The sequence below is a fragment of the Tamandua tetradactyla genome, chromosome 12, assembly GCF_023851605.1.
Source record: "Tamandua tetradactyla isolate mTamTet1 chromosome 12, mTamTet1.pri, whole genome shotgun sequence".
NCBI lineage: Eukaryota > Metazoa > Chordata > Mammalia > Pilosa > Myrmecophagidae > Tamandua > Tamandua tetradactyla.
In genome coordinates this window covers 28,079,303-28,103,895 of record NC_135338.1, presented here as the reverse complement: position 1 = coordinate 28,103,895, position 24,593 = coordinate 28,079,303, and the positions used below count along the sequence as shown (strand labels likewise).

The window sequence follows — 24,593 nt, the reverse complement described above, 5'->3', positions numbered from 1 at the left end:
TCTGCCCACTGGAAGGATTTCCATCCTCCACTGTCTTTCAGGGTCACCCTGAGTGGGGCTGCAGTGCAGCACTGTACACCTGCAGCTGGTGCAGGCACACTGTACAGATCCATGCCTGAATTAGGTTTGTGCTTTTTTTCATTTCTTAACTGGCCACAGGATTCCCTAAGAAGCCATACATGTGGCCGAAGGAGAAGCAGCAGAATTGTAGAGACGGTTATCATGGGAGTCTAAGTCACCTGATTCGGCCGCTTACTAGTGCCTTCTGGACCGGAATGGGTTGAGTCCATATATCCCACTCCCATTTTATAATGGAATGCTTTTGTGCACGTACATTTTATAGTTTGTAGGGTAAGGCACCCTGTTCCACATAGGTGATTTAAGTCATACGTCACTTGGTTTCACCCCTTCCCCACCTGTGTTCTTTGAAGCCTAATGAGGCCAAGCATTTAATTGGTGATGCAACTTGTACTTGGCCCATCTTCCTTGAGGCTACAGGAAAGGAAGGATTCCTTTAAAGTTTCCTGGGACAAATTTGGATTCCCCACATGAATATTCACAACTTTTGATTTGTGCTTTTCCTCACGTATCCTCTCCACAGTCATATGGAGAATTCAGGTGAAATTTTATCATCACTGTATTGCCCTAATGACTCAGTGCTAGCGCTATTTCATCTCCTCCCAACACCTTGCCCTCCACTTTATCCCATGCCAGCTTTACTGATGATATGAGTAATTGTAATGCCACCATCTGTGATAGTTCCTGTGTCCCATTTGCCTGAATGAAAGGAGCTACCCTTGGCTGTTCAAATGAAAAGTCAACCCCAATGCCAAGTCCCATTTTAAGACCACTCCCGGCATCATCCTGTATCAATCAATAGCACATTCAGATAATCCAAATGTATGGACAGAGTGTTGGACATCTGGGGCTAGCAGCAGTGGCGCTGTTACCACCCCTAAGCCCAAGTTGCAGGGAAGGAGAGGTTATTGGAAACCAGAAGGGAAAAGAGTCATGAAGACAGGCCTCTTAGTGAGGAGCAGGAACTGTCAGTTGAAAAGCACAGTCAGCCCACGGCCACCTCACAGGGAAGAAATAGGGTAATAAATGTCCTGTCCTCCCATACCTCCCTCCCTCCCCTCTCCTGCTGGACTCCTCATTATCCAGAGGGCACAGGAGCTCCATCTGTGCAGTTCACATAAGTCAGCCTCCTTTGGAAATGCAGACAGCACAGGTTGGAAAGGCTGATGGACCTAGAGAGGCAAAGAGATTTCTGGCAATATAGAGTCATTGCAATGATTTCATGAGATAACCGACTAAGCAAAGGGCCTGGAACATAGTCAGCACTTAAAAGTGAAAACACTGAGGAGGCCCTGAGAGGTGAGCAAGTTGCTCAACGAGACCCAGCTAGTTCACAGCAAAAGCCAGGATGGGCATTCACAAAGCCAGTTCTCTCTCTGCCCTACTGTACTGCATAGTTTTACTACTGATATTAGTTTGTCCTATCACTCTTAGCTTCTCCTTAAGGAGTTAGCTCCACTTTTTGCAATGGCATACGCATCTCATTATGCCAGCGCTATTTCATTACACTGCCTCAGTAGGTACATTTAACTACAACTTCCCCAGAACTATGTAAAATATGCACATTGTTTAGATACTGACAAAATGCTTGATGCCCAGTAGACACTCCTTCCACTTCTAATGTACTCTTTCATTCTTATGTATCACACCTCTTGTGAGATGTACCAAATAAGTACCACTAAGAATACTAAAGTAAGACTTGAGCGAAGTGGATTCTAATTCAGGCTCTTTGCACCAGGCACCATGATGAGTGCTTAGCCTTCTTCTCTTACTGAACCACAGTAGCCACCCTATGAGAAAGGAATAGTATGTCCACTTTACAGATAAAGAATTTAAGACTCAGAGGAGATAAATGATTTTCCCTGAGTGACACAACTACTTCTTAGTCACACCAGAATATATATCGGATTCATCAGACACTAGAAGTCAAACTTCAAACAGTGATAAAGTGTGGTCTTCAGACCAGCAGCATGAGCATTGCCTGGAAATTTACAGGGATGTAAATTATACAGCCCACCCACAACCTCCTGAATAAGAAACTTTGGGGATGGACCTTGCAATCTGGGTTCTAATGAGCCCTCTAAGTGTGCATATTTTACATAGTTCTGGGGAAGTTGTAGTTAAATGTACCTACTGAGGCAGTGTAATGAAGTAGAGCTGGCATAATGAGATGCATATGCCATTGCAAAAAGTGGAGCTAACTCCTTAAGGAGAAGCTAAGAGTGATAGGACCGTTGTTCCAAATCGTTATGCTGAACACCTCTTTCTCTCTCAAATCATGCACCTATAATAACATGCTCAAACATGGAGATATTAATACTGGTTTTAAACACAGCCCCAGAGTATTTCTATTGGTACATCCAAGTTTATCATTAAATATGCTTGCATAATTCTTCCCATACAAGCATCTCAGTATATCTTATATATCACTTAACTGTTTTAGAAACCTGTCTTCATCAAGGTTTGCATGGTATTCTAAGCCCCTATCAGTCTAGTAGAAGAAACAGATGTGAAAATTAATGATTATAATATGGGTAGGGATGTGTGCTAGGTTAGACCCATGGACAGGCTGGTATGAGCCTGAAGTCCTAATGGACAATGAAGTTAGGAGTTCTTTCTAAAAGGTAGTAATACTTGGGTAGAGTTTTAAGGATTAGCCAGAAGAAAAATTATTATTGTAGTTTGCTTGTTTTAATCTTAGTTCCTTTAAAAAAAAAAAAAAAGCAAAAACCAAAAGAACCTGTTCACCAACTCAAAGATTTTAGTTGACTCTCCCCCAATGATAAATTAAGGAACAACCTTTAAAAAGAGACTCTAATTTTCCCCACTTTCCTTCTTGAAAGCTCGGGGCTGTGGCGAGGAAAGAACACAGTGGTTTGGGAACATCCAGGAGGAAGCATGTGAGACTCAGACTGGGTGGGTGATGTTTGAGCCAAGGTTTGAAGGACCAGGTAAATTAGCTAGATGAAAACAGAGTGCACACATTCCAGGCAGTTTCACAAGGCCGTCTGGGCAAGCAGTTAAGAGTAGAGAGGCACTTGTTTGTGGGAACTTGGGTTCAAGCCTGGGCTCCACCGCTACTGGGGAACTGACTTTGACCATGTTACCACAGGTCTTGAAGTCTTGTATTTTTTCACTCAATTTCATAATTAAGATAATATCATCTACTTTAGAGCTTGAAGGATTAAAATACGTAACTGATATAATTTACACACCACACTGCCTAGTAGATTTGCAATTTTATGCTGGTGTTGCTGCTCCAGGCAAAAGCAGGCAATGTGAAGCCGTTGAATAGCAGGGGGCAAAGAGGGGTGTGATGTCTATGACACAAACAGTGCATGGACCATGGAAGTAGCAGGATTTAATGACATAGAGCAGTGCAGTGTGCCAATATTGCAATAGTGAGGTGTATGTTTCACAGAAAAGCACACATGGAGGAATACCAGGAGCAGATCAAGAAGGCTTTGTAGACTAGTCTGAAATAATAATGTTTATTTAAAAAAAAAAAAAAACTAGTGAGGGCCACTGCGAAACTTTAAGCAATACAACAGCATGACCTGATTTGCCTTTTGGTTAACTTGGTCTGAGCTACGTGCTCTGTGGAAGGTGGTTGAGGCAAGGAGTGGAGATAGAAGCCATTTATAGACTATGGTAGGACTAGTGGAGTGGTGGCAGTAGCAGTGGGTTGGACAGGAAGGCATGGGGAGAGATAATGAGGGAGCATTTACAGGATGAGGTGACCAACTGGATGGATCAGGAGGGTACGATGTTAGAAAGAGGAGGAAAAGAGAACTCCTGGGATTCCAGGCTTGGGGGAGCAGCTGGCTGGTGGTTCCCCCTCACTGTTAAGAGGGAAGTAACATACAAAACTGTATGAGCTCAGTTTTGGTTGAGTTTGCAGGGCTTGTGGGATTTGGGGATGGAATGTTCAGGAACCTGGATTCAGCAGAGACCTGAGCTGGAGCCTGAGATTGGGCCATCCTTGACAGGAGATTTCAAGTGCAGTCACGATTCATCTGAGTGTCTGTTCTGAACTGAAATATTCCACATGCTGCCCTTCGAATCTTTCTATTTACAAATACGAAAACCTTGAATACCAGATCAGAGGTGCATCAGTCTGTTTCTGGTTTCCTGTCTTTGTTTTTTGTTTTTTCCTCCAGTTTGAAGTGCCTGATTCCTCCCAACTCCTTTTCCTCCACTGCTTTTCATTCCTCTCCTCACCTCCCCCACCCCGGGTCAAATAGTTTCCCTTCTCCCCATCCTGCTATGACTTTTCCTCAACAAAAACAATCCTTCCTCAGGGTTTTCACTGCCCATCCCATTATTACTCCTTGCCTTTCTTCTCCCTCTCCTTTTCCTCCCCTCTTTACTTCTTGCATCTTTCATCTGCCTCTTATTTCCTGTCCAAGGCATACACATCTATGGATTTTTTCCTTAGCCCATATTATGGGGACTCCTCAAAGAAGAATTGCTCACAGCTATTCATTTCCTAAAGGTGTAATTCCTGGATTCTCCCACTCTTCACTGGCTCCTCTTCAACTGCTGATCCTTGGCATGTCTAGAGCCCCTTCCCAACATACAGGTTATCCTTGCATGTGTGCGTGCGTGTCTGTGTGTGTGTGTGTGTGTGTGTGTGTGTGTGTGTGTGTCTTTCCCTCCCCTGAAACACACACCCTCCCATCAATGTAAGACCTGACTTACTCTTTGGGTAACAGAGGGAAGGCTGGGAAGAAATGTCCTAAGTTTGGGAAGGTGAAGAGAATTTACCCAAGAACAACGGTAATTCAATGGCTAAACCGATGAGAAGATGATCTTCTGACTCTTTTTCTGAGACACCTGGGAAAATTAAAAAAAAAAACAAAAAACAAAGAAACAGGGTGACTAGGTCCACACAGACCCACGCTTTCTTACTCCTCCTGGGCCTTTGCTACTGCCTGGCAGTTCTTCTTAGCTTCTTCTGCTGACTCCCACCCTTCTCCCCAAGGAGAATGCTGCAAGCTTTCCTCAGCCCTTCCTGCACCAAGCCAGTAGTACTGCTGTGGCTTTCAGGCTCTATAAGGTACTTGGAGATCCTCCACTAGACCCATTTCACCCCTGGTCAAAGATTTTAAGGGGCTCTATATATTCAAGGGAACCATAACAAACATTCTGGCGTCAGCTGAGCCTAGCCTAGCTCCTACCTGGGTCTCAAGAGAGCCTCAAAAAGCAGCATTCTTGCCTTTAAGAGGAGAGGAGGTATGTCTGTAGGAAAGATGGGAGGGCTAAAAAGACTGGAGTTTCCATTTATGGCTACATGTCACATTTCTAGAAATACTCCCCATATAAAGGCTCAGCTTCTTCCATTGGACCATAACTGCAAGGGATTAAGTAGCAATGGAAATGAGCATTTAGAAGATTGGTTTACACAGCGTGGAGACCTGTGTAAGGAGTGGGGATGAGGGGGTCCCCAGATGTCCCTGGGGTTGATGGGAGTCTGGGGCCACCAAGGACAGAATTGTCTAGGGCAGACCCAAAAGGATTGGGTGATAATGGGAGCCTGGAGGGCCCTGGGCCTGGAGGTGGAGCTGCTGGAGTTCTGTGCACTCAGGACGCAGGTGCCTTTTGAACCTGCACAGTCTCCAGAGAGAAGTGAACTAAGGCAGGCTGACCTGAGAAAGCTCCAAGCTCCTGATGGGCAGAAGTAGGGAAGGTTGAGAAAAGAGAGCGATTCTCCCACACTGGTGTCCTTCATCTTCCATAATGGAGTGAGGGAATTCTCCCTGGGATCAGCTTCACCTGCATCAGTCACTAAACCCACCATACCTGGATTTTGAAGGACTTTTCCTGTTCCCCCACAATTGGTGACTAAGACCCAAAACTTAGAAAAAGGAGGTGCTAAAACCCCATATTTTACACTCCTAATAGGCCACTATTGGGGCCTGGCATCCTCCCTAAGGAATGCTAACATGATACTGAACTAGATCAACAGGCCACCCCCATCCCAATCTATAAAAGAAGGTTGGAGATGAGAGAGAGGTGTGAGAGAGTCGAGAATCACTGAATCCTTCCTCTCCTCCTCCTTAAAGCCAAAAAAGTGGGGAGGGTCTGAGAGAATTGCTTCTAGGAATGCAAGTCTGGCACTTCATTTCTTAATTGATCATTGGCTATGCAGGAAAATTGCTAGACTCTCTCCCTTCCTACTAGACCAAGGGAGAAGAGAACAGAGGACAGATAGCAGAGCCAAGAAGTGGTAGTTGAGCCACATTCCCACCATTTAATGGGGCAAGGATGTATGAGTCTCCAAAGGATGAAAGACCACCCCAGAAGGGAGCCAGGCATGAGCCATGTTACAGGTACAAAGCCCTTAGAACAAAGTGGCCACAGAGTATACTGGTGCAGGGAAGTATGGAAGGGGTCACATCAGACCTGGGCTTTCCACCTCAAGGCCCTGTGCAGTGGGAACGCGGGAAGGATTTAAATCAACTTGGAGCTTTAAGTTTTGTAATTGGATGGAACTAAGCTGGTAAATAATTGAAGTGACCAAGAAGCTATGGGAACTAATGCAGTTGTCACTAAGGGATCTACTACCCCGTGGAAGGAAGACTTGGCAGAGCACAACTGGAAGAAATGATTGCAGGGGGAAGAGAAGTTCCACTCTGTACCCCTACGGTGTTGAGATTCCTCAACACATTGTTTCCACCCAGCACTACCTGGGTCTTCCCTTTCATCTCCAAGCTGTTCGGCACTGAGGAGATGGCAGGGTTGCTGCAGGGCCCCAGTTGCCTGAGATGCAGCTTCCATGGAGGGACTGGGAATTCACAGGAGGGAAGGTGCATTCACCATCTACTTTACTGAGAGGAGAAAAAGTAGCTATCACAAATGTGATAGACCTGTCTGAAGTAGTGGATATAAAATGCACCGTGAAAAACAAGTCTTTTTGTTTTTAGACAATTTAAAATAATGCAAATTTTTGTATTACAATAGAAAAGAAAACAGAAAGACAATCTTTGTTGGGCGAGTCACCAAGGTTGTCCACCAAACCTTTCTAGTTCTCTTTCTGGGCACTTGCCAGATGCCTTCAAGTTAGGTGGGACCAAGTGATTTGTTCTAGACACTGAAATGTGACCAAAATGGCTTATGTCACTTCCAGATAGAAGCCTAAAGAGCCAGTGTGTCATTCATCACATTCTCTTTTTCCTGCCTCCACGATCACCACAATCGTGGAAGATGGCGGCTCCCTTAGCCTGGGTGCCTGAGGACGACATAGAGAAGTTCCCCAGCTGACCCGTGATGGATGTGTCAACTGGAGCAAGAAAAACACCTTCGTGTTTTAAGCACTGAGGTTCAGGTGGCTGGGGTGTACGTGTTACTGCATCTCATCCTGGTCTCTCCTGACTGACCCCACTAGTGGCTCAGTGATGCACTCGGCATCTTGCACAGAAATCATATATAAACTTTAGTGCTCCCCTCCAGTGCTCCCCTCCACTGCCAAGCATGTTAACCATCAGGGTCACCCTGGACTTTCAGACATGTCTGACCTGGAGTGCTACACCTGTGATTGTGGACCACCAGCTAGACTCAAAGCTTTGGCTAGGAAGCTAGCATGCATCTTGTCAAAGGAAAAAAAGGAGCAGTGCCTAGAGGGGAAGAGTGCGACACTGATGAGGTATTGGCTGGCCTAGAGGCACGTAAGGAATTGGCTGGAGGGCTCTGCCCAAAGTGAACATGACAAGAGACAACTGCGTCACATACCTAGCACAGGCATTTAGTAGGCAGACATATAACCAAGGGCATGTCTTGGTTGAATTGATAAGCCTGTCTCCTTATCAATTCATAAAGGTCAAAGGGCCCAAGAGATGAGGGCCTGATTCAGTGGGACTGCAGGAAAAAGGGGAAGTTTCACCTGTCCCACCTGCACAATGGAAAAAGCCGAGTGCCACAGACTAGGAGAACAAGGGTATCAGGGAAGGCACTTGTGGGTCATTTAGAGGAACTTGGGAGATGACCAGCGTGGCTATCTCTGGGGGCTTTTCCTACAAGGGGGGCAGGTACTCTGCCAGTTTCCCATCCCACTTAGACCCCCTTGGGCACCAAGGGTGAGCACTGGCTTGCCCACACGCCGCCACCACCGCCACCACTCGCAGCACAAGGATCCTGAAAAGATGCCTAACCTCCCACCTGAAAATGCCCCCAGCCTTCCTTGCCCCACAGAGGCTGAGCATGGCTCAGGAGCCTTTTGGCAAAGGAAGCAGGATAGATCACATCTGCTTTTCTTTGGCTCTTGGTCCTCCTGTACTTCGAGAAAGCAGAGGAAGGCAGAATGAGGTTGCAGGCTAGTCTTGCAGCTAGCTGGGTGTTCAGACCTGGCCCCTTCCACACCAGGCGGGGCCTCTCTGCTGGACGCTGGGTTAACCCCAAGTCACCCAGAGAGCTTCCGCAGGGCACCTTTACTTCTCTCCCCCAACCCCCTAAAGCCTGTGACAGGCCTCTGCAAACTAACGGCTTTTAAGAAAACATTAACTGCTTTGAGAAAAATGTACTCACAGCTAAATACCACCTGGGGGTATTTAAGGGGGTTCCAGCCCCTCAAGGATGTCAGACCGGTGAGTGGGCAGAGCTCTGGACCTGAGGGTGACTCTGGGCTCTGCCCTCCTCCCAGCTGGGTGACACCCGGCCCATCACCTACCTCCTGGGTCTGCCTCTGCACTCATGCAAGGGAGATAATGACATTAGTTCCTTTGGACTGTGGTGAGTATTAAATAAGATAGGAACCGTACATGTCCCAGGCATAGTGCCTTGTACCTGTTAAGTGTGCCGAGAACCGACTGCCTTCTCATCCCGCACTGAGATGCTGCGGGGACATAAGGAAGGATGGGCACTGGAAGAGGAAAGAACTAAGACTCTTTGTCCAGACAAACAACTGGAGAAAAAGAATGGGGGAGAATTTTCCAAGGGGAACTACCTTCCATTGACCTGCAAAGGACAAGGACGGTAGAAAAAAATCTGGAGAAGTGGGTGGTTAAGTGAGGCCGTTGCACGCATGGCCATGCGTGTGGAAGAAGGGACAGATGGAAGAGATGCCAGTGGTCACTGGAGAAAGTCCAGAGCCCCCGCCTGCTGCCACTCTCCACAAGGCAGTCCTCCAGCTCTGCAAACGAGACTGCAAGTCTCTACCCAAATGGGTACCCCACAAAGCTGGGACACAGGCTGCAGGAACCCTGTTGGGGGCATGCTCCTTACTTATGGCTGCAGCCCAGCCTCGGGTCCTGTAATCTGCACTATAGCCCAGGCATCCCCACTCCCATGGGCCTGTAGCCACGTAATGGACTTCCCCCCAGGCCTGCCCCCTCATTGCTGCCAGCAACATTCCCTACATTCCAATGAATGGTATTCCAATGATAGTATAAGACAGGGAGGATACAGGGGAAGAGGATCCCAGGGGGAAGCCGTGTGGAGGAGGGAGGAGGGAGACTTACAGTGTGCACAGACACCAAAGGAAAGGGCCTGAGGGTCAGCCAGTGTCCTCCCAGGAAAGCAAAGCGCCACCTCGTAGCCACTTCTGAGTTTCCTTCTGGGTACATCGGTAACAGGAGCTTGGCTTTCCTAGGACAAAAGGGCAGGGCTCCCAGGCCAGACAAAATGCCTAAACCTTCCAGGAAATGAAGGTCTTCCATTAGAGGAAACTCCCTGAAAAAAGAGACAACAGCCACCGAGGTTTACCCATTTTTATTTTTTATAAAACAAGCTACAACTTAGGTTTCCCTCCCTCCCTCACAAAGAAAACCCACAAAACACAGCCTACACATATGTGGGGGAGGAATTGCCCGATCTTCTGAACATCTGCAAGGAAGCCTTCTGCTTCCAGACCCCAGAATAGGGCTGGGTCTCGGCACCTCCCCCCGTTCCCCCCGTGAGATCCACCCAGCTCCAGCATGCTGAGTTCTTTGATCCAGGGTGACAGGTGAGGGTTTCCTTTCTGCCTTAGGTCGGGATGGGCCACATCACCCCAGACAAACATCTAGGACATTCACCAGTACAGCAAGGACCTTCTCTAACCCAAGGCCCCATATATCCAGTCTTGAGATCCCCCCGCCCTGAGCAGGGCTCTGACCTGCCCAGTGCTTATGACACCTTCCAGACCCCAAGTGGGATAAACAATCTGCCAAGGTGGGTGCATGGAAGGGCTGCATGATGTGGCATGAGGCCCAGCGTGTGAGATGGACTGGGAGAGGCCAATTCCCCAGAGCAATCCTACAAGGGCCCCGTGCCTATGCTCCCACCTTCTTCGCTGCAGCCACAGCAGCCCACGGGAAGAGGCACAAGTATCACATGCTGTTCAGTCTGATCGAGAAGAGGAAGATGTGCCCAGAGCCCATGACCGGGAAGCCCACCCTGGAACCCTGGTGTCTGCAGAACACCTGGCCTAAATCTCCCCATAGCTGAGTTATTATCCCTGCACTTTTGTGGGAGGCCGAAGTCACAGATGAGTTTTGCTTCTGGAATCGGCTTAAAGCCTGGATACCTATGAGAAAATCTGAGAGAGCAGGAAGAACCTCAGTATTGGGTAAAATTTTTTAAAAATCTGTTGAGTTACCAACAAGGTGGCTCACCCATTTCCTCCCTCAAGCCCGTAATGACCATCAAGGAGGGCAGTGAGGAGACAGGAGAGAAGACGTAAAATCCCAGTCTGACCCAGTATTGACAGAGCTGAACTATGGGGAGCAGCATTTATAGGTTTGGGGAGGTGAGAAGTTTTCTCAGCTCATCTGCTTTCCTGCTGGCTCTGCATACCGCGCTGAGGCTTTCTGATCTCTTCTATTACATAATTACTACTTCTTAAGCATCTACTAAATACAAAGCCCTACTGTGTGTCTTTTTCTTCTCTGCCTCGCCTATCATGATCTTTACCTACAGCAGATGCTAAACATGGATGAAAATGTTTCAATCAATTAATGTAAATCCTCTGAGGATAATTTGGTCAGTGGGTCACTGAGATGCTGGTATCGTCACGGATTCTGGGGCATCTGGGAGTATGGATAGCAGGAGTACATGGGGTATGGGGGAACTGGTGCCTGTGCTGACCATTCATATCAGGTGGGAACCCCTCCCCTCCGGGGGCAACTCCCACCCCTCCCCAACCCAACCACCCTTGGAGAAGAGCCCAAAGGCCACGTGGCTTTCCAGCTTTGACAGCTAATGGCATGGAGCAGTACTCTCCTCCCACCAGAAAGAACCAATGGACTGTACATTATGAGTGCAGGGCTCACATCTACATGCGCACACGGGTCAGCCTCCAAGTAGAAACAGGTGAGCTGGCGATAAGAGTCCTGGGCTCTGGAGAGCTGGACCATGTGTCCAGAGCCCACACAACCCACAGCAGGGAGAGGGATGGGCATAAACAAACAGAATTGTAAAGGCCTGTACAAAAGAACTATACAATTTACATATATATTTATATACAGTATATAAATCTCTTTCTTCTCAGCCCCAACAATGCCCACCCCCCCCAAAAAAACACTCTAAGTTGTCAGTAGCAGATCCAAAAACTTAAAATAAGGCAGAGAATAAACAGTCTTTCTTTCCTTTCCTTTTCCCACTGCGGTATTAGATATTGGCGTTTAAAAATGAAACCCGAAACAAAACACGCAAATAAGAGTTATTAAAAAGTGCAAACATGGTGGGCACCACTTATATTACATGCGATGTGGCTGGGCCGTGGGCAACGTCGAAGGTTAGGTTTCTGATGACCCTGGCTCCCTGGACTCTCTGCTGGCCCTTTGGTTTTTCTGTTCCTTAGACGAGGCGTCCTACTGAGAGGGGGAGAGGGGTGCAGGCAAAAGGAGAAAGTAAGTTAGAGTTGGATTTATGAGAAATCAAACTACACACTTCAATTTCCCCAAAGGACCAGACTTTCCCATCTGCTGTTAGATATGAGGCTGAGTGAGGAACCAGTAACCTAGATTTGCAAATAGGTTCGTGTTTCACCAGTCCATCCTTTGCCACTGTGAGGCATCACAATAGCAACTGAAATAAACTCGGACTTCCAGAGAACTAGGCTTTGCCCAGTATGCTCAGGTTGTGGACTGTTCCCTCTGCATAAACTATACTACTCCAAGATGCCAGCCTTTCAAACTGGGGTTAGGGCACATAAGTGGCAGGGGCTTGTTTATAGGAGGGGATGGCAGGATTCTCTTAGAACTAACCCAATCGTTCTCTTATATCTTCAGCAAAGAATAGAAATGGGAGCCGATCCCTCTACCCTAGCTGTACTACCAAGTTGCATTAGGGGCTCCATAAAGGAAGAAGGGGAGCCCCAGAAAAAGGCAACTTACTGAATAGGTTTGTGCCTGCTTGTTTTCCCTGGGGGAAGCTGCCAATGCTACCACCTGTAACAAATAGGAACATATGACACTCAAGGGGTCTCGACCCAGATAGCTGATAGATCTTCTCCTATACCTGGGTCCCTGTCCCTCTGATCCCCACGATGAAGAGTGGACTTGGGAGAGGGCAAGGAGTTGCATGGCCGTGCTTCTTGTTCTGTGGGTATATGTGGCTTCTTTTGCCTGGGTGAACCCACTGCCAGCCAACACCTTTAAACAAAGTCCCTTTTCCATAGGGCCAGATGCCTGTGGGCTCCTCTCTGGAATCCCTTCGGCTATTAGCTGAGAAGAACATTGGTCCTGATGGATGTTTGCACGGACTTCTTGGGAATATCCTGGGACCTGGCTGCAGAATGTCAGGGCTACAAGGAACCTTATCCATCATGTGGTCCAGCCCCTTCACTTTACAAATCCTGAAACAGAGGCCCAGAGCAGTTGAGTGACGTACAAATCCAAGCCTTGTTCTGTTAATACCTGCCCTTCCCCATAGATGCTGGGCAGCTTTGGAGACTGGCTCTGCCTGCTCCTGCAGGAGGAACAGGAGCTGGGCAGGGTGGGGGGAGCACTGAACCAGCCCTGTGTGGCCCTTGGGGGCTGTGTGACTATGTCTGCCTCTCAGCCCCTCTGGGTCCTTCTACGGAATGGGGACAAAGACCAGAGCTACGCTGCTTCTGCTCTGCCTCCCTCACAGCATTGCTTTGAGGATGGACTGAGTTCATGGAGATGGAGAAAGGACTTTGAAGAATATAAAGTGCTGTGGGAATCTAAGGCCGTCCAGTGCTCATGTGAACCCACAGTTCAAAGTCAACCCAGTTATGCCAACATTCCTTCAGACCTGGAAGACAGAAGATGATGGGCAGGGATGGGATGGACCAGTGCTGGAATATTCAATTCTGACAGACGTGGAAACAAACTTGGGAAAATAGAGTGACAGGTCCATGCCCAGGCAGCTGGGAGGTGGCAGAGCCAGGCTACCCGGCTCCAAACCCCATCTGCCTTTTGCTACACTCACCAGCTTCTCTCAGCTGTGGCCAGAAAGATATGTACATGGAAACAGGAGACCTACAGCACTCCCAACCACCAAGCTGAGACTTAGGAAGCAAAATTCACGGCCTGTAGTACCCAGCTCTCATCTTTAAAGGCTTCCTGTGCATCGTATCACTTAGTCCTCATAGCAACTTTGTGTGGTAGTTATGGAATCATCTTCACTTTATGATAATGAAACTGAGACTTTTGGATATTAAGTAACTTGGCCAGGATCGCACAGCTATTTCATAGTGAAGCAAATTCAGACCCCGGCTATTTGCCTCCAGAAATCAGCTCGTAATCAGCTGACAGGGCAGACGTGAGACAAAGCCCAAACCTAGGTCAGGTGGCATCCTCGGGCAGTCTAAAGGAAGAGCTGGCATCTCTTTAAAGTGGAGGGACTAGCCTCCACGCTGCTTGCCTCACAGGACGGCGACAGTAACCCCTACGAAGATGCTTTATAATAAACCTGGAAGGACTGGTTTGGAAAGAGACACCCCAACCCTCCGAATGCCTGGCCTTTTCATGCCTTGCAGAGAATTCAGCTCCCCAGCGAGGAGTCCACTTGGTAAAAGCAGCTGTATCCATGCAGCATTTCCAAAACTTTAGTCTCTCACACCCAAAGTTATACTCGTTCCCAGGCTTCACGCCCCACCTCACCCCTTCCTGTCCCCCACCTAGCATGCAATCCCTCTCCTCCCACCAGAGGGCGCCACAAGATACCAGATGACCACCCTACGGCTCCATTCCCTGGAGCTGCCACAAACCTGCTACCCCTGTCTTGCCTGCCATCCCCCAGAGCAAAGAGGCCCCAAGAGGCTGATGCCATATTTTAATTTTTTTTTGCATGGGCAGGCACCAGGAATCAAACCCAGGTCTCTGTGATGCCATGTTTTGAGCCCCACAGTGTCTTCCTCTACTACTACCACTAGTTTCTTTCATGCATTTGTTACATGCCACGTACTCCGCCGAGTTCTTCATAGGTATTATCTTGTTGACTCTTCACAACACAGTTATGAAGTGGCTACTATCATGTCCATTTAGCAGATGAGGAACTGAGACTCAGAGAGTTTAGGTAACTTGTCAAAGATTACAAAGCTAGGAAGTGGCCAAGCGGGTTGACCTGGCAGGGCTTCAGAGGAAGGTTTGGAAGCCACCCGGAGCTGTGTGCACCCAAGGTCACCATACTCGGCCTTCTCTCGGCTTGGGTGCTGCCTGGACCAGAACTCCCACCTGAGAAGGGGCCGAGGACAGAGTCTGTGCAAGCCTCTGTGATTCTGTTCCTTCGCCGTCTAGAAGTGCTGCTGGGGAGGGCTGGGGTCTACACTAATGCTGAGTGAACTCCTAAATGAAGGCAGATTCTAAGGGTCTCAACGCATGATGTCACCACAAAGGGCAGCCCCCTTCATTCGTTCTTCCATTCATTCAACAAGGGTTTAAAGAATGCTCCGAGATGATGTGCACTGTGCTAGAGGTTAGCAATGGAAGAGACACAGTTCATGCATTCAAGGGAGAAGCAGAAAAGTAAACTGCAATACAGTGTGATACATGCTATTGAAAGAGGTAATAGTCATATGAGGTAGAATAATATTGAACTTCCACTGAGTCCTTTCAATGGCTCAGGCTTTACGGTAAATGTTTTTCAGTCATTGTCCCATTTAATCAATACAACGTCCTGTGATGTAGTGCTGTTGTCCTTCCCATTTTACAGATGCAGAAACTGAAACAGAATGGCTGAGTAGTTTGGATATCTTGAAAAAGCTAGTCAGAAGCAGAGTCAGCTCTGCAGAACCAGCACATTGCACTGTGCCCTGAAAACCCGGAGTGCAGCAGCATCAGAGAGGCAGCCTCCTGAGAAACAGGTGCTCAGAGGGATGAGGGGACTCATTTGGGGCCACAGGCCAGTTAGCATCAGAACCCAGCTGTGGAAGGGGGCATGTCCTAAGCCTGGGGACCTGGTGGAAACCCATCTACTTTCCATACTACCATTTGGGTTTACACTGACAACCAAGAGTCAGAACAAGGAAAAGCCCCTTTATTGTGTCATGGTAAATTCTCTCAGGCAATCTCAGCCTCTTTCGAAGTTTCCATTTCAAATAAGTCAGGGTTACCCAATTCTGTATCTTCAATCTGGACCTTTCAACTCCACTATGGACATACTTATCCTTTGAACACCCCCAACTCAACATGTCCAACTACACTCTGTGTCTCCCTGTCCTGCATACCTGCACTTCTCCTCCTTCCATTTGGGTTTACAATGACAACCAAGAGTCAGAACCTCCTTTACAGTGACAACCAAGAATCAGAACAAGGAAAACTACACTGTCTCCTCCTTCATGTTGCCCATCTCAATGAAGGGACCCATCCTCCAGTTCCCCAGACCACCCCTCGTCCCTATGGCCACTCAATCGCCAAGGCCTGCTAGTCCTATTTTCTAACGGTTTCTTGAATCACCCACTTCTCTTCATCCCCCACCACCATTTTCACACTTAGGCCACTCTCATGTCTGGCCTGAACGATATCACAACCACCTTGGTGATGACCCTGCCTTACTCATCTCCAATCCATTCTCCACACTGCAGCCTATCATTGAAGGGGGTTAAAATGGGAAATGGCAATATTCATGATACCACAATAGAAATTAAAATAATAATAACATACAGATCCCATCATTTCTCTGATTAAATCCCTTCAACAGCTTTGATGTATAAAATCTAATGGATCAAAAGGCTCTCCAACCTCATTTTGCCTCCTACACCGTGCCCTCTCATAACATTTTTCACTAACACCTTTCACTTCCTCTAAAAATCCATCTTCACTCTTCCAGGTCTTCACACCTAATATGCCTCAGCTTAAAACACTGCTCCATCCCTTGACCTCTCTGCTTAACCAACTCCCACTTATTCCTAGCTGTTGGTTTAGATCAAGTGTCAGCAAATATTTTCTGTAAAAGACTAGATAGTGAATATTTTAGGCTTTGTGGGACAAAGTTTCTGTTGTATAGTCTTCTTTTTCTTTCTTTCTTTTTTAAATGACAACCTTTTAAAATGCAAAAAAAGAAAACATTTCTAGCTCAGGGGCCATACAAAAGCAGGTCATTAGCTGGACAGGGTCTGCAGGCTGTGGTTTAGACACTTCCCACATGAAGTTTTCCGAGACTGTCTGCCCCCTTAGCTGATTTAGGTGCCCCTACCTGTGTTCCTCCTGCCTTACTGTGATAGAGATTATTAGGTATTCACCAAAATGCATGCTTTCTTCCACTGTTTGAGCTCCCAGCCTTCCTTCCCTTTGGGTGTGGTTCAGTGACTGGATTCTAGCCAGTGAAATACGAGAACCCTATGCGTCACTTCTAGAACTAGTCCATAGAACTCCCCCCACGTGCACTCCTCCAACCCCTTCTGGCTACCGGGCTATGGAGACGATTCTCCAGGGAGACCCTGGAAGTCACATGGCAAAGACAACAGAACCACCGTCAGCCTGGATCCCAGAGTGACCGCATGAAGCAACCCCCATTCCTCCTCGCCCTTTCTCCCACCCTACACACATACTACAACATGGATCCATGCGGAACCATTACAAGGGTAAGATTTTAACAGTTTCCACTGTGTTGGGCCATCAAATATATGGGTTTACTTGCTATCCTACTACACGCTCATAGCACGTACCACAATGTATTTAATATCCATCTCCTCAGTAGACTACATAAGGACGGGGATCGTATCCTGCAATTCAGCTACTGTATCAGGTCCCTACCATGAAGGGGATCACACCCCCAGGAACTAGTCGTTGAAGAAATGAATAACTGGGATCTCATTTCTTGGAGGAAACGCTCAGTTCCTGTGCCTGAGTGCAGAAGGTCAGGAGTCCAGGAGAGAACACTCACCTTCCTTGCTGACGCCCAGGCAGCCCTTGAGCTCGGGCAGTGAGATGACTTTGTCCTTGTTCAGGTCACAGTAGTCAGTGAAACGCCGGGCACATTTCTTGGGTTTCGCTTTCTTCTTCACGTAGCGCTTGAAGGGCTTCATCTCCCGCTTGTTGATGTCGCTGCTGCCGTTGCTGTCCAGCTGACTGAAGTACCAGTGCACCACGCGCTCCTCCAGCGTGTGGCTGGGGTCTGGCTCTGAGAACCTGGTCACACACAGACACCCCCCACCCCAAAGAACACCACTCAGCATCTTTCAAGCACCATCAGTCCCACCGTGATTCCCTCCCAAACAGGCAAACTCCGGGGTCATGCTGGGCTCCTCAGAGGCAAAGACCTCTCAGACCCGCTCAGCCTGTGACAGAATCAACCCAGCCTCTCCACCTGAGTCTCAAGATTGGATGACCCATTTCTCGGCGGTCCCAGCATGGGGACCCGTTATTAAATGCACATGCCTCACCCTCAATGGATAACCCAGCAATGTTCTTGTACAAAATGGGTGCTCAAGACATATTGGTTGGATTTAATTCACCGGGAAAACCACAACTGGAGTCCCAATTATCATTCTTTTGGCCTAGTTAGTGTTCACTGCCTGACAAGCTGCTCTTCATACATGAATGAACATGACTATGGGAATGGGTGCACCAAACACCCACCACTCAGCCAGCACCAGGTCAGCCCAGGGAGGGCATCCAAGGCAGACCTCTGGTCTCAAGCTGTCCACTGTCTCCACAAAGCAAAACCAAACCATGTGAAAACAGGCAGTGGCAACTGAATGTGAATTGTGAAGTGCCCACGGTCTATCACTATGAGGTACTAAGTGCAGCAGTAATTGAGAGAAGGAAGCAACCTGGATGGACCCAGACAGAAATCTAACAACTGGCAAATCCAAGATCTACTGAGGGAAGCCTTCCCAAAGAGAAGCTTTAAGTCAGGGGAGCCCAGGAAGCCAGATGTTAGCCAGCAACCCCCAGTGATGCTGAGAAAAGCTGGACTAGAATAGCCATGGAGATGCACAGTTGTGACCATGTCTTACACAGCCCACATGTATGGAGTGACTTTACATCAATGTCATGATGACCTACCCACCATATTGTTTGTTTATACCCTACCTTTTCCCAAGGAGGATTCAGGGTGAAACTAATATTTAAAAGTGATAATGTCAATGATGGGTCCATTCCAGAGGGGGCACCTGGGGCCTCCTGACCAGAAGAACAGAGCCATGTGAGTCCCACAGCTCTTGCTCCCAGGGTTTGCCACTGAGTAAATGTGGTCCAGCCCCCTGTTCTAAAGTTCCTGGGCAGCTCGCCCTTGGGAAAGGGAAATGAGGCTGAGGTCGAGAATGCCAGACTTGAATTCAAAGGCCTAGTCTGCAGGGCACTGAGATCAAGGATGCATAAATGACCACCAGGGTTCAGATGTGGGGTAGGAGGGACTCACTGCCACACGGGGGTCCCAGACTCAAGGAACTGCCAGCATATTCTGAAGCCAGACCTGGTAAGAAAACATTCAAGGCACTTGCCAATGCCGTCCTCTTTTCTGGCGTTTACTGAGTTTTCCAGCAGGGAAGGACCCCTCTGGCCCTCTCCTCCAAAGAAGCCAGCAAACTGCCCCCCTTCTAACCCTTCTCATGTGACCCCAAAGTTTAGGGAAAAGGAAGTTTCATTACCAAACAGACCAGGCCTCCTAGCTGTACACCCATTCCTAACTATGTGGATTTTAGCCTTGGGCAAGTCCCCCTCGGCACCCTGAATTGATTCCAAGGCAGTAGGGGACCTGCCAGCAGGACTTCATCCTGGTGACCAAAGCCAGAGAGTACTTGAGGGACGGTGCAAGGGAGTGGTTGAGGGGCTGCCGTCTGCTTCTGGCCTCGGTGGGAGTGATTTAGTCTGTCATGGAAACCAGGCTTCCAGGTCTCAGAAATAGGTGTGAAGTTCTTATGGGACCAAATTTTGTCTCTGCCAGTACATGGCATTTTGGTGGTTTTAATCTTCCTCTAGTTTTCTTACAAGGTTCACTCTCACAACTTGCCCCTGCAGGCTAAACCCACAGAAAAATTCTCTTCCAGGGTACTTGAGGTGCAGCAAGGGGAGGGGCCAGCCTGTTGGAGCACCTGCCTACTGACACCATCCTCTAAGGCAGGGAGGTGACAGGCTATGGAAGAGATATAGGAGGTGCCAGAAAGGAAGGCTTCTCCACCACTCGTCTTCAAGATACTTCATTCTTAAATATTCTTCTAGGGACATCACTGAGTTTCCTTCTCTCTAGATCAGGGGTTCTTTACCTGACTCCTTGGTCCTTGGATAGGCTTTAGAGAGTCCATTAATCCTGTAAAACCTGCAGACTTTGGTGTGTATGTGCATTTTTCTAGAGAGAGGGACCATAGCTTTATTTAGGTTCACAAAGGTTCTATGACTTCCCAAAGCTAAAAAATTCTTGCTTTAAATGCACTTGGAGCTTGGCCAGGTAAAGCTGTTTGGTTCTCAAGTAGAATTCTAGCCTTGACCAGCTAGAATTTAGTCTGTCATGGAAACCAGGCTTGCAGGTCTCAGAAATAGGTGTGACTTTCTATGGTAGCTGGGACAGGTGGTCAGGGGCCTTCTGGCTCGGACCCTCCAGCCAGGGGGCCGTGAAAGGCCCCCCGCAAAAGCGGCTCTTTCTCTAACCTTTAGGCTCCCATAGCGTCATGTCTACCTAGAGCCTGGAATAATAAAGCCTCAGTCGCTGAGACGGGAAGGGATGAGGTCATCTTGCCCAGACACCCTGCCAAGGAAGGCACGCTCCCCTCAACATGTGCTCCCACGGCTCCTGCCTTGGCCTCAAGGAAGCTCCCCTAAGCATCAGAGCCTTCACTCTACATGTGAAGCTGGTCAAGGCTAGAAGCATATCTGAGATTTTCCCAGGGGAGCACTGGATAGAGGTGAGGCAGGAAGGCCTCCACCAGACTCTTCCAGGAATCTCTCAAGTAATCGTTGCTGGAGTCCTTTCCATCACAGTTAGACTCCCCATCATTTACACCCTGGTCTCAAAGCCATACTTCATCAATCCCTCCAGCTCTTGCAGCTTCCTCAGAGAATCCCTTAAAAATATCTGCAATTTGCACTCTCCCAGCTCCCAGTTTACACTGGAGTCAGAATCCCAACCCCTCTCTCACATGTACATAAATGTACACCAACTGGAGAGTGGGACTTCAAAGTTACTCAAGAAGCAAAGGTTGGGGACCCAAAGTTAGAAGTCATTTAATTTAAACCTTATAATATAATATCTTTGTGACAGTGTTGTCTAGTCTGCACTAGGACCTTCCTACAGGTGAAGTTCTACTTTTACTAAAAGAGTTCACTGGGTATGCAGAATATTCAAGTTTCCTTGGATAGGGTATAGACACACCCAAATGATACCAAATTCCATATTTTGGAAACTGTGCTGCAATAAAAGTCTGTCTGCTCTGCCCATGGGCCATTTTGGTGACTGTCCCCACTAATTTCTGCCTCCAGGAATGAGGACACTGCCTACGCCCAGGTCATTCCCTGAACTGGTCCCTCTGAGCCTTCTCGGGTTTAAGAGGTGGCAGGTGTGGCCCTCTTCCTCCGGCACTTTCAGTTTTGCTTCTGCAGCCTCCATCCCACCAGGCCTTGGCTGCAATGCACAGCTGGAGAGCCAGCCCTGTTTACCACAAGGAAACCTACTTGGGCCAAGATCTTGGGCCCAGTTCTGCTGTCCCAAGCAGTTTTAGAGAAGGTGAGGTGGGGAGGCCTGGATGCACTAGCCAAGCCAAGCAGACCAATTGAACACTGTCTGGAGTTGGGTCCAGGCCCCACCAGCTGTGTGGTAGAGGCCCCATGGAGGGGCCGGGAAATGCCAAGTCAGCCACATTCCAGCCTTTTCCTTGCAAAGCCATCAGTGGGCAACCACACTGGGCAGGAAAGATAAAGCCACAGTACAGCTGCTCTCTCCTGGGAGACCCGATGAGGGGCCAAGAGCTCACACAGCCCATTCCACCTCCCCTCAAAATCAACTTTCCCATTGGTGGGGGAAGAGTCTGACAGCTCAGATCTCAGAAATCTCCATTTGGGACTGATGAAGCACTGATAAATGCTAATGAGTTCCATGGGAGGGCTAAGAGTGAGAACCACCTCCTGGAGCCCTGGTGGGAGGGACCAAGGGGATAATCCAATCATCCAATAAATGTTCATTGAGAATGACTCTGTCCAATGACATCTGCAGGTTGTTCCCCCTCACCCCCCACCCCCGCCCCACACACAGCCACGGATGTTTCCATGGACACACTATTCTACTATGCCTATTTTTAGCTTTGGGCAGCTTGGCTTTCTGCCACCAAATCAGTCTAGAAGACCAGAAAAGGGGGTAGACAGCTCCTTCTCTTCCATTCCCTGCATCTCCCAAGTCTTCAAATCCTAGTGACTTCATCACTGATGGTCCACAGAATATAGAAGGGATTTATATAATATATAAAGAAAGAAGACAGAAAAAAAAATCCCTTCTCTAAGGGCACACAGGTTATTAAAAACATTGGCTTACGTTTATATTTTTATTTTCTATAAAAACCCCTCCAGCTTGTGATTTGAGGGTAGGAATCTCTCCTAAAACTTCCCCCCACAGCAGAACAGATCTATATTCTCAGCTGCCAGAACTCAGCTCTCTTTCCCCTGCCGGGAGCTGAGATCACAGGGTGCTCAAGAGGTGGGCTCCTGTGGAATCCGAAGGCATGGATCTTGATGTCTTGCCGCTTTTGGGAGACCAACTTGTATCTCCTCCAAAGACATGCTCAAGTCTTCATCCACAGTACTGTGGGTGTGAACCCGTTTGTAAATAGGATCTTTGAAGATGTTATGATTAGTTAAGGTGCGGATTCATTTCAAAGATCCCTTTTTAGGTGAGGTCAAATTGAATCAGGGTGGGCCTTAGTCAGTATGACCGGCGGGCCTTATAAAGAGAGGAAATTTGAATGCCATCAGGTAAAAGAAGCCAGAAGTCAGAAGAAGCCAGAGGCAAGAGAAGGATGACCGTGCAACAGGAGATGCCATCTCTAGAACCCTACCGACCCTGAAAGAAAGCAAGCCTCTGCCAACATCTTGATTTTGGGCTTCTAGCCTCCCAATGATGAGCCAATAAATTCTTGCTGTTAAAGCCAATTAATTGTGTGGTATTTTTCACAGCGTCCCTGGCAAACTAAGACATCCCCTGAGGACTGAGGCAAAATCACCGGGCAGACTCCCTAAGGAATCTCAGCTGGAAGTCAGAGGCCCAGCCTCATGGGATTTTGGGTGGGATAGCCCAGACCTGGATATTTAGAACTCATGTCTCCTCTTCGTTTTTACCCTCTCTTCTAAAAAATATCCCATGCCCATTTTTGCATGAAATACTGGGTATTTTTTTTTCATATTCCAAACCTAAACAATATAAGGGCATATAACATGCCTTTCCCTAATCAGCCCACTCTCCTATATTTTTTAATGAATTTATTTTTAATATTTTAATCTTTTTTATCGTCTCAATCAACTTTTTTTCTTTTTTTGGGAAGAATAACACAAAAGAATAATTCAAAAAAGCAGTAAATTTCAAAGCACAGCACAATTAGTTGCAGAACAGATTTCACAGTTCAGCATGAGTTACAATTCCACAACCTCTCTTCTTAATGATACTAGTACAAGCCTTTTTGTTTTAAACACTGAGTCACCACATCTCCTGGGCTGCCTCTGAGCAGTTCCCATCTGCAGACCTGTCACATACCCTACCGTCAGCTGACCAACCACTGACAACTATGCTTGGAGTCCTGGCCCTTGACCTTAAATAAGTGCCTTGAGGTCCTGCTGTTCCCCACTGAGATGGCCATGCTGAAGCCCTTCTAGGAGCCCTAGGCCGAGACCTGTCATCACAGTGGTGCTCTTTGCCTTATTGTCCACACCTCTGCTTCTGGGCAGATGCTGGGTAACTATCACCCTGTATCTAGGTGAACCACATAAGCTTATTACGGTACCTACTGTGCTTGTGTCAGGAGCCTGAATGGGCTTCTTCCCCCTTCCCCAGCTCCTGCTGTGCCTTTCCGGCTGGCTTTGTAATGGGAAGACTTACTCAATATGACTTGGTCACACTTAGTATGACTCAGAGACCTTTTGAGATCTGATTCCTGCTTACCTCTTCTGTCTCTTCTGTTACCACTCTCAACTCCTCTTCTTCACCCTGTCCACTCTACCCATCATCATAATAAGAAACTGAATAACTTTCCCGTACAATATTCTTTCCTTCTGCCTGAAATGGCTTTTCCTTTCTTTGCTTGGCCAAGTCCTACCTAGCCTTCAAAACTCCACACATCTATCACCTGCTACGACTCCTACAGAGTTAGCGAATGCTTCTCCATCCTTCCACCTCTTCTCTAACACTTAACATGCCCCAATACTTAACATGTAATTGTCTCCAGTCTAGGCTGCTAGGCTGCATTCTTTGAAGAGATTTCCTCTTCTCTAACACTTAACATGCCCCAATACTTAACATGTAATTGTCTCCAGTCTAGGCTGCTAGGCTGCATTCTTTGAAGAGATTTCCCCAAATACTCATTCCTTAGCCCAGTGCTTGGCAAGTTACATAGGCTCAATCAATGCTAAGTAAATGGATGGATGGATGCTTGCTCCAACTAACTGGTCTAATCAGCCCAAATCAGTGAATGCTGGGGATGCTGGTCACTGGGAAGAGTATGCATTTCAGCCTCATGTCAGGACTGCCTCAGCTACCTTATCAACTCTACAGCAAAGATGGACTTGGTTATAGGAGTATCCAATCCCACTGCCCAGAGCTCCTTGTGATACTCAGGGGGCCAAAAACTACATAGCCCCTGCCTTATAGGAAGAGAAGAAAATCACAATGTGCTCTGTGCTCCCTCTCTGCCCAGCCCCTATCATATACCCATCACCCATTCCTGCCATTGGGCTCTCACTCCAAGGCATCCCCTTCAGAGATTAAAAAGCTAGAAATCTCCAGACACCCCTCACCTACCTGTAAATCAGGTATCTAAAAGTGAGCATATTATATGAGAAAGTTGTTGAGTTTCTTATAAGGATGATGGCCAGAGTGGATGGGGTGAGGAAGAGGAGTTGAGAGTGGTAACGGGAAGGGTAGAGGGGTAGGAAGATTTGTGGAGGAAAGGGAGCAAACCATGGCTACATGGTTTCAGGAAAAATTTTGACTTCCAG

General features: G+C 47.7%; 1 protein-coding gene across 4 annotated transcripts in view; it reads right to left on the bottom strand.

Annotated features, from left to right (window-relative positions):
- Nucleotides 1-9,768: 9,768 nt before the first annotated feature.
- SMOC1 (SPARC related modular calcium binding 1) overlaps nucleotides 9,769-24,593 on the bottom strand; it is a 154,623-nt gene continuing 139,798 nt past the window's right edge. For 2 of the 4 annotated variants that reach the window (XM_077122856.1, XM_077122858.1), the window contains exons 11-13: nucleotides 17,347-17,591; nucleotides 12,390-12,443; nucleotides 9,769-11,867 (exon numbers count right to left, since the gene is read on the bottom strand). In XM_077122856.1, coding sequence (XP_076978971.1) covers nucleotides 11,851-11,867; nucleotides 12,390-12,443; nucleotides 17,347-17,591 — 316 coding nt within the window. In that variant the 3' untranslated portion in view covers nucleotides 9,769-11,850. The remainder of the gene's footprint in view (nucleotides 11,868-12,389; nucleotides 12,444-17,346; nucleotides 17,592-24,593) is intronic. The other 2 variants (XM_077122859.1, XM_077122860.1) reach the window with 2 other exon arrangements.